The sequence below is a fragment of the Hyaena hyaena genome, unplaced genomic scaffold, assembly GCF_003009895.1.
Source record: "Hyaena hyaena isolate Hyena2069 unplaced genomic scaffold, ASM300989v1 scaffold_314, whole genome shotgun sequence".
NCBI classification, from domain to species: domain Eukaryota; kingdom Metazoa; phylum Chordata; class Mammalia; order Carnivora; family Hyaenidae; genus Hyaena; species Hyaena hyaena.
This window is the reverse complement of record NW_024080947.1, coordinates 1,750,043-1,762,680: the sequence shown is the minus strand read 5'-3', so window position 1 is coordinate 1,762,680 and position 12,638 is coordinate 1,750,043. Positions and strand designations below refer to the sequence as shown.

Genomic DNA, 12,638 nt, shown 5'->3' with positions numbered 1-12,638 from the left:
AAAGTTTCATTTCATTGTTAAGGTTGGGGGCAGGGAGAGGCAGAAGGAGTAAGAATGAATAAGCCACTGGCAGGACAAAGCACCCATATACTGAGTTTCTAACAGTCACTTTGTCCTCAGCTGAGGACAACATTCAGATTGTCTCTGATTAGAGGGACACATTCCACAGGAGAACTTGAACCACATTTTAGTCTTGTTTTGACTAACAAAAGCTTATAAATATGAAAACCTCCAACACTGCCTAGACTCTGGGAAAAATAACTCAGAGTGCTTTTCTTTTCCCTCCTCCTGAATAGTTCATGATAACTTCCTTTTATATGTGTACTTGACTTTTTTTAAATGAAATATACATAGGTATCCTGCATCAGTGTTGAAAAACATGTAGGAGTTTGTATCAAATTTAACGGGGTGCATTTGTCATTTAAGGAAATATTCTCTTCTAAAACTAACTATCGTAATTATTTTTGCTGACTGATCTTTAGTAAATGAAGGTTTAGATTCTCTAAGAAATCACTTTTCCCACTGGAAAAGTGTGTTTTATTTTTTCAAGATGATTATCAATCATTCTTCAACAGCTTCAGTGGTCTCTCTCACTACATAGCTTTGCAAAAAGTACAAATAAGTACGAACTAACCTATTAAGTGTTTGCTCTTTGTTCAGCACTAGGTCATCCATATGCTTTGTAAACATCACATTACATTTTGTCACTACTATTTCCAGTTAAAGAGTAGGGTAACTGAGGCAGGAAAGTTGCCTGAGACCACCCAGCTACAATTGGCTGAGCCATTTTTTTTTAAATTTTTTTTTAATGTTTTTATTTATTTCTAGGAGAGAGAGAGAGAGACAGTGTGAGCAGGGGAGGGTCAGAGAGAGAGGGAGTCACAGACTGAAACAGGCTCCAGTTTTCTGGCTGTCAGCACAGAGCCCAACGCGGGGCTCGAACCCACGAACCGCGAGATCATGACCTAAGCGAAAGTCGGACGCTTAACCGACTAAGCCACCCAGGCGCCCCTGGCTGAGCCAGTTTTGAACAGAGCCCTTGGCTCCTTTGCTTCTGCTGTAATAGGAAAAGCTTTGAGGCTTTTTAAAATGGATTTCAGTTTTCTGCTCTCAGATATTTAAATAGCTGGAGAAACCACCAGAGCAGTCCCTTTTTAGATTCCCTTTTAAACTAAGGGCCTAATAGCAATTCCAAAGAGGAGAAAACACCCCATTTCTTAGTTCTTTCAACGAATACCTTTTCTCTAACATTCTTCTTGGTGCTACAATTATTCGTAGCAGTGATGTCCAAACTGGTCACAGGTCTTAGGAATGAATGAATGTAGTCCACCATGCATGAAAAAGCTTGTGAATGTTTAGTTGAGCGCTTGAAAGGGGTGATTGTTTGTTGTATCTTGAGCTCAGTAAAAAAAAAAATAAATAAATAACAAATGCTCTGACATTTCTGGGAGACAGTGAAATTGCATTTGGTCAATAGGTATACATCTGCCTAGAAACTCCCCCCATAGCCCATACACAACACCAGTACATGTGGAGAGTTTACTGATTCCCAGCACCAGCCTGAGTATGTTCTCACACATACTGGTGTGTATACTAATGGATTTTCCCGTGGCTTCTGGTCATTCATGTAGTCAGAAGGCATCCATTCTCACCCAGGATGGCACCTGGGTGAGAGGTGGGACCTCTCAGCTTTCGAGAGGGCATAGTTTGGCATCATGCTGGCATTTGGAAACTCAACTCAAACTTGTTCATCTGGCAGGTGATAGTTTTCTGACATTAACCACCAGAAATGCATTGTCACGGTGGTTCTGTCTCTGGGTGGCTTTCCGTTCCCTGGCAGTCTGTGATCCACGCATGCTTTCTTCCTGTTTAGCAGTGACTGTACTTTGCAACTTAAATCCTTTTTCTTTCTTAAAGAGTTAAGGTTAGAGAAAAATTGGTGAAAGAGGAGAGTGCTCGCAACAGCCCTGAACTTGCCTCAGAGCCCTTGACTCAGAGGAGACATCAGCCAGTGCCTGTCCAGTGCTGGTCTTTTCAGTCTGAAAATTCGGCCTTTGATAGGGTCTCGAGCAAGGCAGCCTGCTCCGCACGACAGCCGATCCGTGGTTACGTCCAACAGGTGGACCCCATTCACACGACCAAGCTGGTGACCTCAGAGATCCCAGAAAATGTATCTGAATGCAGCTGGGGAGGGGCAGCCACCCAGAGTGTCAGAAAGCCTCCCAGCTTGAAGGTTCTAGAAAGTGAGAGAAGAGATACTCCGGTTCTTCATATTTGTGAATCAAAAGCAGAGGAAGATGATCTCTTTTCCGAAGCTCTCGAGACAAGCAGGAACACACTTTTGGCTTTGGAGGATCACGGGCTTGCAAGAGGCCATGAAGACCCCTCTGGAAATGGAGACGTTGGCAAGCCCGTGGTTAGCACAGCCAACTTAGAGCGTCAGATGGAACCAGAAAGCCTGTCACCCCCACCTCACATTCAGCAACAACCCACTGAGAGAATGGGCAGACAAGAAGTGGATTTATATGTTCAGAGCGAGCCTGTGTCCCAAAATGCCGGGGTGACGGGCCATAAAAAGGAAATGCTTACGAAGAAGCGCAAGGTCCTCACCCGCTCCCTGTCTGACTACACGGGCCCCCCTCAGCTGCAGGCCCTGAAATGTAAGGACCCCGCTTCAGCGCCAGAGCAGGGGCCACAGAGTTCCAAAGCCGAAGGGCCCTCCACTGAAGTTGGCATGCTGGACACAAAGGTCTCTGTCGCCCAGCTCCGAAATGCGTTTCTGGAGTCTGTCAATGCCAGCAAGAAACGCGAACTGTAGGTGATGTTTCAGACGTCCTTCTGATGTGTCACTTGCACGTCCTTGGCAGATTTATTCACCTCTCAACTTGTGTGGTGCCCTGCATTGAGTCACGTTAGCTTAGCTCACCAGTGTGCAGGGCAGACCATACAGGAAATGGCTCAAAAACTACCATTCTGCTTCTGCCTACTAATGGGGAGCTGCAGTTTTGGGTTGCTGGAATGTTCCACCTCCTTTCCATGCATGGTCGGGGCATGCAGTGGGATTTGGTGGTGTCTGGGCCTTGCCTCACTGAGATGCATAAACCTTTCCTTTATTCTCTCTCTCTGTCTCTCGTTTCCCTTCTGTATACTCCCTCCCAATGATTCTAAAAGCCAACCCCGGGCTGAGAGGTCAGCTGAAGGAGCTGGCTTGCCTACCGGTGTGGAATGGGAGAGAGGGTCCCGGAAACCAAGACGCTATTTTTCTCCTGGTGAAAGTAGAAAAACTTCCGAGAGATTTAGAACTCAACCTATAACCTCAGCAGAACGAAAGGAATCAGATAGGTAGGCATGTGTGCGTGTAGTTCTACAGTCTAGGAACGTAAAAGCCATCGTACAGGATTTTCACCTCAGTGATGGTCCTGGTGCTGTGTCAGATGGGATCTGATGATTCTATAATTCTTCCACCTAATCCTTAAGAGATATTTATACATGTATTTTTAAAGAATGCTGCCCAGAAGAACAGTATCACAATAACAGATTTACACTGCATTTAGACGGTAAGAAGTGAGACACGTTATTTTTCTTCATTTAATGTTTTTCGTTTTTATGCCCTTGTTAAAGTAGAATCTGCAGTGGGTATTCACCGACTTTTCCAGGGCAAGTAAATAGGGGTTTTATATTCCTCTTATAAATATCTGTCTACTTGTCATGTTGAGTTTTCTACGACTGTATGTTTGTGCTTAGAAATAATAAGGTTTGTCTGAACAGTAATCAGTCATGTTTCAAAAGTCCCACTCCATTTTGGTTTGCCTCCACACAGTGTACACCTGGCTGGGTTGTGTGCACATGCACCCCACTGTGTCCATTAACAACTGTCACTGCGTGTTCACGACGAGAGTTGCTAGCAAGATGATATTCTTTAAAAGAGTGCAACAGAATTTTTACTTTTATTTTTACTTTTACTTCTAATCTGATGTTTTTCATTTGGATCTTCTATTCCCACCGGCTAATTTTTTGTCACTTTTATTTGCTAATGTCTTTCCCAGGTCCGCTTCGCATTCAGAATTGCCAACTGCTGAGGGCAAGTATCTGTTTTCCTTTTGTCACTTTTCTATCATGTCACCCAGACTAGGTTTACATAAGATTTCACTTTCTTGAGAGGATGAGATTTTGGAGCTTACCGATTTCTTTTCTGCAGGCTTTCTTTCTGTGAATATATTAAAACCTAGCTGAGATTCTCAAATGAGAACCGTAGAATGAATAATACTAAAACAACTACTTTGCTTCTTTAGAAGCAGGCTTTTGTTGTTAATTTCTTATTACTATTTAACAATAAAGAAGAGAAATTCTTTTCATAAAAATCTATCCTCAAACCTCAATTGTTCAAATATTAGAATAGAAAATTCCTGTCCAGACAGAGTTTTATCTGATTAAGTGCAGTGGAAATTAGTACCTTTTCACTGAGCAGAAGAATGGGATCCCTCCAAGGGGAAATACTACCAAGTGGAATTTTGGGTATATCCATCCTTCTATTCAAAGGATTTCCAAGTCAGCCTTGGGAAACTTTTCGGAGATTTCACCTCCATTTTTCTCACCGTGTTCGGTGTTTATTTTGTGGCTTTTTACAGATGAAGAAAAGGTAGATGAACGAGCCAAGCTGAGTGTTGCTGCCAAGAGGCTGCTTTTCAGGGTAAGGTGTGCTGACGTGCTTGAGGAGTAACTGTCACCCTGCCCCCCCGCCTCCCCCCCCGCTCCCTGCACAGCCCCTGGGTCCCATCTCGCTCTGGCCCGTGTGCCCCTGTCTGAGCCCCCGGCTGGTGTGGCCACCGGCCAACACCGCCAGAGTGTGGACTTCTGAGAATGCTACCTGCCTCCCAGATGGACGCTCCCAGAGGTCCTATAGGGGGACAGAGCAGAGATACTCTGTGGCTCCAGTGCCCTTTCCCCACGTTTATAAGGATTCCATATTGTTTCTGATCTTAGGAAATGGAAAAATCATTTGATGAGAAAAATGTTCCAAAGAGACGCTCAAGAAACCCGGCCGTGGAGCAAAGGCTGCGGCGGCTGCAGGACAGATCCCACACCCAGCCTGTCACCACTGAGGAAGTGGCCATCGCAGCCACGTAAGTCCCCCTTGTGACCCCTTGGTCTTGGTTGACATGTCTCCTTGAAGGAAAAAAAAAGGGGGGGATTAGAGACTTGTAAGTAAAGTCAAGAAATCAGGAGATATTTTAGTTAGAAGCCAACAGAGAAATTGGTTCTCTGGGATTCTGCTTACTGTGGTCTCTCCGAACTTTGTACTGGGATGTGTTGCCTGTTGGATCTCCTAGAAATAGCTAAGGAGGAATTTAAAATTTTTTTTGTCTGTGCATTTTGAAATCTTTCTTTACAATGGAAAATTTAAAACACGAGATTTATTTTTTTAAGTTGTTATTTATTGATTTAGAGAGAGAGAGAGAGAGAGAGAGAGAGAGAGAGAATCCCAAGCAGGCTCCATGCTGTCAGCACAGAGCCCAACGTGGGGCTCCAGCCCATGAACCATGAGATCATGACCGGAACCAAAATCAAGACGCATAACCGACTGAGCCCCCTAGGCTCCCCTAAAACATGAGATTTATATCATGGACCTCCGTGTATTCATCACCTGGTTTCCACAGTCAGCAGCTGGCCAGTCTCGCTCTACCAACATCCCATCCCCTCTCCTCCTGCATTGTTTTCAGGCAAACCCCAGATATCATTTCACCCATCAGTATTTCAGCAGATATCTCAAAAAGATAAGGGTTCTTTTTATTTCTCTTTAAATAATCATCAAAAAACCTAAAATATGACTTGGAAGTTTGACGACTTTCTGTACATGCGAAATAGATTCCAATGTGTTCAGAATGGGTTTCCCAAAGTAATTCATTCAGAGATCATTGTTTCAATCAAGTGACAACTTTTATCAGTGTTTTAAAAATTGCTTTCACCCTTCCCCTGGACATACACACACACACACACACACACACACACACACGCACACGCACAGTGTTCCTGAAGAAAAGAAGTTCATCTCATCCAGGGCACGGCCATCCCAAGAGGTGTCTGTGGCAGCCCACATCTGTGTACCTGCTGTGAGATCGTTTTCTTACCCAGCTGCTCCTCAGCCTCCTGGAGTATTTGTGGATGAGTACTTCATGCATTTGTTAGGAGCTCGTAGCAGATGAGCTTTTTTCTTTTTTTTTAATATTTGTAAACTGTTGTAAACTAAGAAGCAACTACCTATGGGAGCTTATAAACATTTTGTACATATGAACAAAAATGATCACCTTGTAAGGCTCCCCAAATCTACTTTGATGTGTTTTATAGATTATATGAGGACACTGATGTTTTACAAAATGGACTGAGAACAACATTCCAAAACATGGGCATAATCTACTGATTTGCCAATGTTGATATTAGCTTTCCCTTAAGTTATTTTAAAAATCAGGACATTTACACGTAGCAAATAAGTGTATGAAAATATTGATTTACTGTTTCTGAATTTAAAACTGTGTTTTCCTTTAATGCTTCTCTTCTTCTCTCTCCTTACGAATGTTCCTCCTTTGGCAATTGCTTTTAAAGTGAACCTATCCCTGCTTCGTGCTCTGTGACCACCCACCCTGTAATGGCAAGACTTCCTAGCCCCACTGTAGCTAAGAGCACTGTGCCGCCTGCCAGGTACTGGACAGAAGTAGCTGCATGAAGCCTGAGGGCAAAGGCCCTAGACAACAGATGCATCTTGCAATCTGAATGCCTGCCATTTGTTTGAGAAACGAGTCAGAGCCACAGGTTGCTCTGGGAGCGGATGGCACTTTGTTTTGTCATACTGCGAGACGCCGCTAACTCCGTGTGGGCCTGCATGGGAAAACATTTCACCTCCCTGCTTAACGCCGTGTGTCGGAACTAGGATCGCACTAACTCATTTATCCACTTGTTTTGTTTCTGTTTTCCATAATCGTGGTCATCCCTACAAAATTTCATTCTTCTAAAATACTAGCACTTAATAAAGATTAATGGGAAAATGGGGAGTTAACATGAATGTTGAAATTCCAGTAATACCCTGGTTTTTTAAAAAAATACTTGTGATCATAAAGACATGCTAAAAACAATCCTGTAAATTTCTAATGTATAGAGAGACAAGGCCATGACATTTTGGGATTGGGACAGTAATAATTCATAGTGTCTGCATTAGATGTTTTACTACTAAGTTTTCAGTTGTGGTGTTTTGAAAGGATGTCCTTATGGCATGTAAATATCCCCTCTGTTTTACTGTGAGGGACCAAATCACAACAGCTAAAAGTCAAATTAAAAGAAGTCACATGTGGCACCTCCCAGAAGCAGGGGTCTCTCCGGGAAGTAGGTGGCCATTGCTCTCCCCATTCTGAGTTATCATCCATTATACCCTGGAACACTGACCCTGCTCTTTAGTCTGGGACAGCTTGTGAATTGGTGATTGATTGGAGTCAAGACAGGATATATACTGTTCACTGGGCTTAAGAATTGGATTTGACAGTGGCTTAAACACACACTGTCATAAAGTTTCCAAGATCCACAGTGACCAGGTAATGGGAAGCCTTCTCCTCTACCTGGAAGTTGGAGGAATTTTTCAGCACCTAATTTCCTTCACTTTTCCAAGTTACTGGTAGAAAGCTATGAGAGAAAATGCTACACTAAAGGAGTGAATGAACCTTTAAAATGGAACTATTTGTGTTTACCTAGTGAAAATCAAAACTTTTTTTTAAATATTTATTTCTAGGAGAGAGAGAGAGAGACAGCGTGAGCAGGGGAGGGTCAGAGAGAGAGGGAGACACAGACTCTGAAACAGGCTCCAGGCTCTGAGCTGGCAGTCAGCACAGAGCCCGACGCGGGGCTCGAACCCACGAACCGCGAGATCATGACCTAAGCGAAAGTCGGATACTCAACCGACTAAGCCACCCAGGCGCCCCAAAACTTTTCTTTCTTAAATATTTTTATTTTTTATTTTTGAGAGAGACAGAGAGAGTGAGCAGGGGAGGGGCAGAGAGAGAGGGAGAATCTCAAGCAGGCTCGCGCTGTCAGCGTGGAGCCTGACGAGGTGCTCCATCTCACAAACTGTGAGATCATGACCTGAGCTAAAATTGAGAATCAGATGCTCAACCAACAGAGCCACCTAGGCACCCCCAAAATCAAAACCCTTTGTTCCAGATATGTTGTTTGACCAAATGACTATATTATTTCCTAATTCTATAAAATGGAAAGAATACTTCTGAACCATGTATTTAGATAATGTCTAAACATGCCATATGTAATGCCTTGAGACTCCCTTTAGCCTTACTTGTTGATACTAACAGTACACGTCCCTCTAAGATAAGACATATCCAAGCTGACTTCAGTTCCTTAAAGAGGAAATTCACTTTTTAGAAATAATTCAGAGATAAAGATCTGCCCTTTGTGAGATCGGTAATGCTAGTATCCCCAGCCTGTTCTGCTAGTCACGGTCTTCTTAATACCTAAACGGTGCCCCCTCCTGTTTTAAATTTCTGCAGGGAGAAATCAGCCCTTTCCAAAATCAAGTGACGCTGGGAAGAAAGTTAATATTCAGAATTTAGCAGTGGGCTTTTGTTGGTTTTTTATCTGTGTCACTGACTTTTTCTCACTTTCAGATTACAGGCATCTGCTCACCACAAGGTGTTAGCCAGAGACCAGGCAAATGAGGCCAAAGAGTCTACCGAACAAGGTGAACCTGATTCCTCCACTCTAAGCTTAGCAGAGAAGTTGGCCTTGTTTAACAAATTGTCCCAGCCAGTCTCAAAAGCTATTTCTACCCGAAACAGAATAGACATGAGACAGAGGAGAATGAATGCACGCTATCAAACGCAGCCGGTCACGCTCGGAGAGGTGGAACAGGTGGGTACGCTGTGATCTGGCTCCTCTGCGGGTGGGTTCTTAAAACACAGGGACACAGTGTCACTTCTAGGTTAGTAATGTAATGAAGGGGATCCACCTGTGATCTGTAGGCGACTCCGTAATAACTCCTTTCCTAAGACAGACAGACATGCCAAGTACATTTCGCTTTTCTCGTTTTCCTAATTCACTTGCTGAAACCAGCTGGAATGAGTGCTTTCTGGAGAGAAAAAATAGGACGCACAATCTGCTTTTCACCCAGATGATTCTGATTAATGAGATGCGTTATATAAAATATGTCTAGGGTTGGCTTCCCGCTCAGATAAGCAGGGAAACTACACCGCATGTAGTATTTCAGTCTATGCCAGTCTGTAAACTGGGAGTCCCATAGACCGTGTTTTTGAATCAGCTGTTTGCATTTTTAACTGTGTGCTCGCAGGTGCAAAGTGGAAAGCTCATTCCTTTCTCACCTACTGTTAACACATGTGTGTCCACCATGGCATCTACAGTCACTCCGATGTACGCGGGGGATCTTCGGACAAAGCCATCTGGGGACGACATCCCAAGTGCCACTGACTATAAACTTCCATCCTCAATAGAAAACTCAGAATCTCCGGTCAGAAGCATTCTGAAGTCCCAAGCCTGGCAGCCTTCAGCAGATGGTAGTGGGAGCAGAGGAATGTTGAGAGAGTTTGGAGAGACAGAAAGCAAGAGAGTCCTGACAAGTGGTGATGGTGGTAAAGTGTACGGGTCCTATGAGGAAGCAGAGCCATCGTGCTCTGCCGTTAACAGAGTCTGGGAAGGAGACAGCCATAAGGAACCCAAGTATGCTGTTCCGAGAAAGGGAAGCCTGGAATTAGTTCATCCCCCCATGGCTCACCTTGGTGATGAACTGAAGGAATTTTCCATGGCTAAAAGCATCGCACAGGGGAGCCCAGACTTGAGGGACAGGCAGCCCTTTGAAGAGAAGGTGGATGTGGAGAATGTCACAAGAAGGAAGTTTTCACTAAGAGGTAGGTTACCGGTCTGAAAGTTTTGAAAACCAGCTGGTTTTCTGGTGTCTGCTTGATTGATTACATGTGTTTGTGATTATTCTTCACTAAAGTAAGAAGACAGTTTATAACCAGTATTGGTTACAAATCAGGGTGAAACCTACTCTCCCCAGATTTCCCTTTCCCTTGAATGTGACCTGGATGATCAGTTTCTCAGCAGTAAAAATACCTGGAGCTCTTCCATGCACCCTGACAAGGATTCCTGATGACATTGGGCACATTAACTCACAAAACAGTCTTGTGACCTGCAAGTCCCTCTTATGAGTTGATGACCCCAAAGGGCTGGGTGAGCACAGGGAATAAGGACTTGAACCCAGGTCTGTAGATTTCCAGACTCTTTCCACAGTCCTGTTATGCCGACTAGGAAGCTATATTGCTTGTGGCTTTAATTCTCCTTCTGCATTTCCATAAAATGATCACGTGTAAGTTACAGTCGTGGTTTTGGTTTGTGATTATAGCCATTTGAAACATAAAAAGTTTTGTTTTGGAGGAGGAGAAACTTTCTGCCGTGTGTAGTTAAAGTTAACATCCTGTGTCTTGCACATAGGAAAAGACCAGTGGTCACAAAACCATTGGCTGTGTGCAGTAACCTACTGGGCAGTTTGGTTTCCTCCCAGAGTGTAGCCTGCTACAGATTTGCATAAATACGAGTGGATTGGGTCACCCCCTGCGCCCACGGGATTGAACTCCGGGTGCGGGGCCGCAGAGGGTGAATACCCGGAAGAATGTCTGCCTGGAGGAGTGAGTGCTGACGTTGCTGCTCTCCTTCCCAGCAGCAGAGTTTGGAGAGCCCACTTCTGAGCAGCCGGGTACAGCTGCAGGGAAGACTGTTGCTCAGGCTACAACCCCTATGTCCCGGAAGCAGCAAGAGCCTTCCGAGCAAGCACAGGAGAGGTACTCCAGGAGTCCGGGTGCAATGTTTGCTGCCGGAGAGATCAAAGCGCCAGCCGTGGAGGGCATCCTCGATTCAGCCAGCAAAACCATGTCGATTAAAGAAAGGTAATGTGATTTGATGATTGGAAAGTAATTCTGTGGGGGAGGAGCTTGTAAATTGCTTGTAGAAAAAGATCTGAATAATGGGCAGAGGTGACGTCGGGAGCCTGGATGTTCAGGGGTGGTAACACCCAAGGAGCGCCTGTTCCAGACTCAGATGAGGAAAAACCGATGTCTGCCTGCATCATTTGTTTGCAGTTCCTTTTTTTTTTTTCCCATATGAAATTCTTTGACTATCCAGAGATCTTGGTTTTTTCCACATCAGACACATGGCCTCAAATCGAATGTACCCACTGCTCTGTGACTATTTGTCTGCCTAAAGTATATGAATGAAGGTAAATCCATATTTGGGACATCAATCTTTGGGATTGAAATCTAAGTTTTCTTTATTCTGCAGAAAGTGAAATGGATGACTTTGCTGAGCTGCGTTTAGAAACTTTATATCAGGTAAAAGATTGCATTTGAGTATCAAGTAACGCTGTAACCTCATTTTACTCAATAGTGGAGGGTAGAAAGGCTGTGTTTAAATAGGACAGATACAGGGAACCCGAGCTAACTATTTCAGGTTATATTTGCCTTGTTAGCCTTTAGCCACCGTGGGATTAAGCAGCGAAAGATGTAATTGTGATAGGAAGACCAGCCGCCAGAAAGATCTCTGTGCTTCTCCAGCGTGATCAACACACCTGTCCGCCATGCCCATCTAGACCCTTCCTTAGCACCTCCCACCGCTCAGAAGTCTTCTTGCTCTGTCCGACAGTGGTTACTCTTATTTTTCTGGATACAGTTTGCACTGCCTAAGACTATACATCAAACCAGGATAAATACTCTGGTTTCTCTTCAGATTGGCTTTCACGTCAAACCAGGATGAGAGTTGTTTATTCTGTTTTTCAAGCGAGCTTTTTGAACATTACTCATAAAAGGCTAGGTGGGCGGAGCCTTTGTCAACTGACAAATTAGAAAGGTTGTTAACTTTTACTTTTGCCTTTACCTGTTTACAGTTCACAGATGCAGGTGCCTGGGTGGCTCAGCTGGTTAAGCGGTCAACCCTTGGTTTCAGTTTAGGTCTTGATCTCACAGTTTGTGAGTTCGAGCCCCACGTCAGGCTGTGCACTGACTGTGTGGATCCTACTTGGGATCCTCTCCCTCCCTCTTTCTCTGCCTCTACACCCTTTGCTATCTCTCCCTCTCCTCCCCCCCAGAATAAATAAATAAAACTTTAAGAAAAATTCACAGTTAGATGAGGCTTCTAGACCAAGACTCAGACAAAGGGCTGCTGGGGCAGCTAAATGAGAATGATGTCTTGAATCAGGGAGGCTGCCTGGCCTGTGCTGGCTTGATGTCCTTCTCCAGTGAAACCTGGCCTAGAGAGACTTTGGTCCCCAGAGATCCTACTCTTGATAATCAAGTGGGGTAAGAAGGAAGAGCCATCATTTAAGGGAATTAATGACAAATGTCATTCACCCACCAGTTCTGGTGTTTTATACATCAGGAGATATTTCTGGAATAAAATTCCAGTGAAAAATACCATTATGCTCTCATTTTTCACAGAGGCTCATAAAGTAGATTCTGCATCTATGGGTATAAGCTGTCAGTTGGGATTTAGGGCTTTTGATGAAGAAGGTTGGTGTCGATCCACTATGCAGTAAATCTTGATTCACCTGCCCATCTTTAGTCAATTTCAGTTGATCTGTG

General features: G+C 44.1%; 1 protein-coding gene across 3 annotated transcripts in view; it reads left to right on the top strand.

Moving 5' to 3' along the window:
- SVIL (supervillin) overlaps positions 1-12,638 on the top strand; it is a 121,915-nt gene that overhangs the window by 54,894 nt on the left and 54,383 nt on the right. Inside the window, exons 5-12 of one of the 3 annotated variants that reach the window (XM_039248661.1) lie at positions 1,918-2,814; positions 3,172-3,342; positions 4,047-4,081; positions 4,629-4,690; positions 4,984-5,123; positions 8,661-8,904; positions 9,341-9,914; positions 10,727-10,952. In XM_039248661.1, the coding sequence (XP_039104592.1) occupies positions 1,918-2,814; positions 3,172-3,342; positions 4,047-4,081; positions 4,629-4,690; positions 4,984-5,123; positions 8,661-8,904; positions 9,341-9,914; positions 10,727-10,952 (2,349 nt within the window). The remainder of the gene's footprint in view (positions 1-1,917; positions 2,815-3,171; positions 3,343-4,046; positions 4,082-4,628; positions 4,691-4,983; positions 5,124-8,660; positions 8,905-9,340; positions 9,915-10,726; positions 10,953-12,638) is intronic. The other 2 variants (XM_039248660.1, XM_039248659.1) reach the window with 2 other exon arrangements.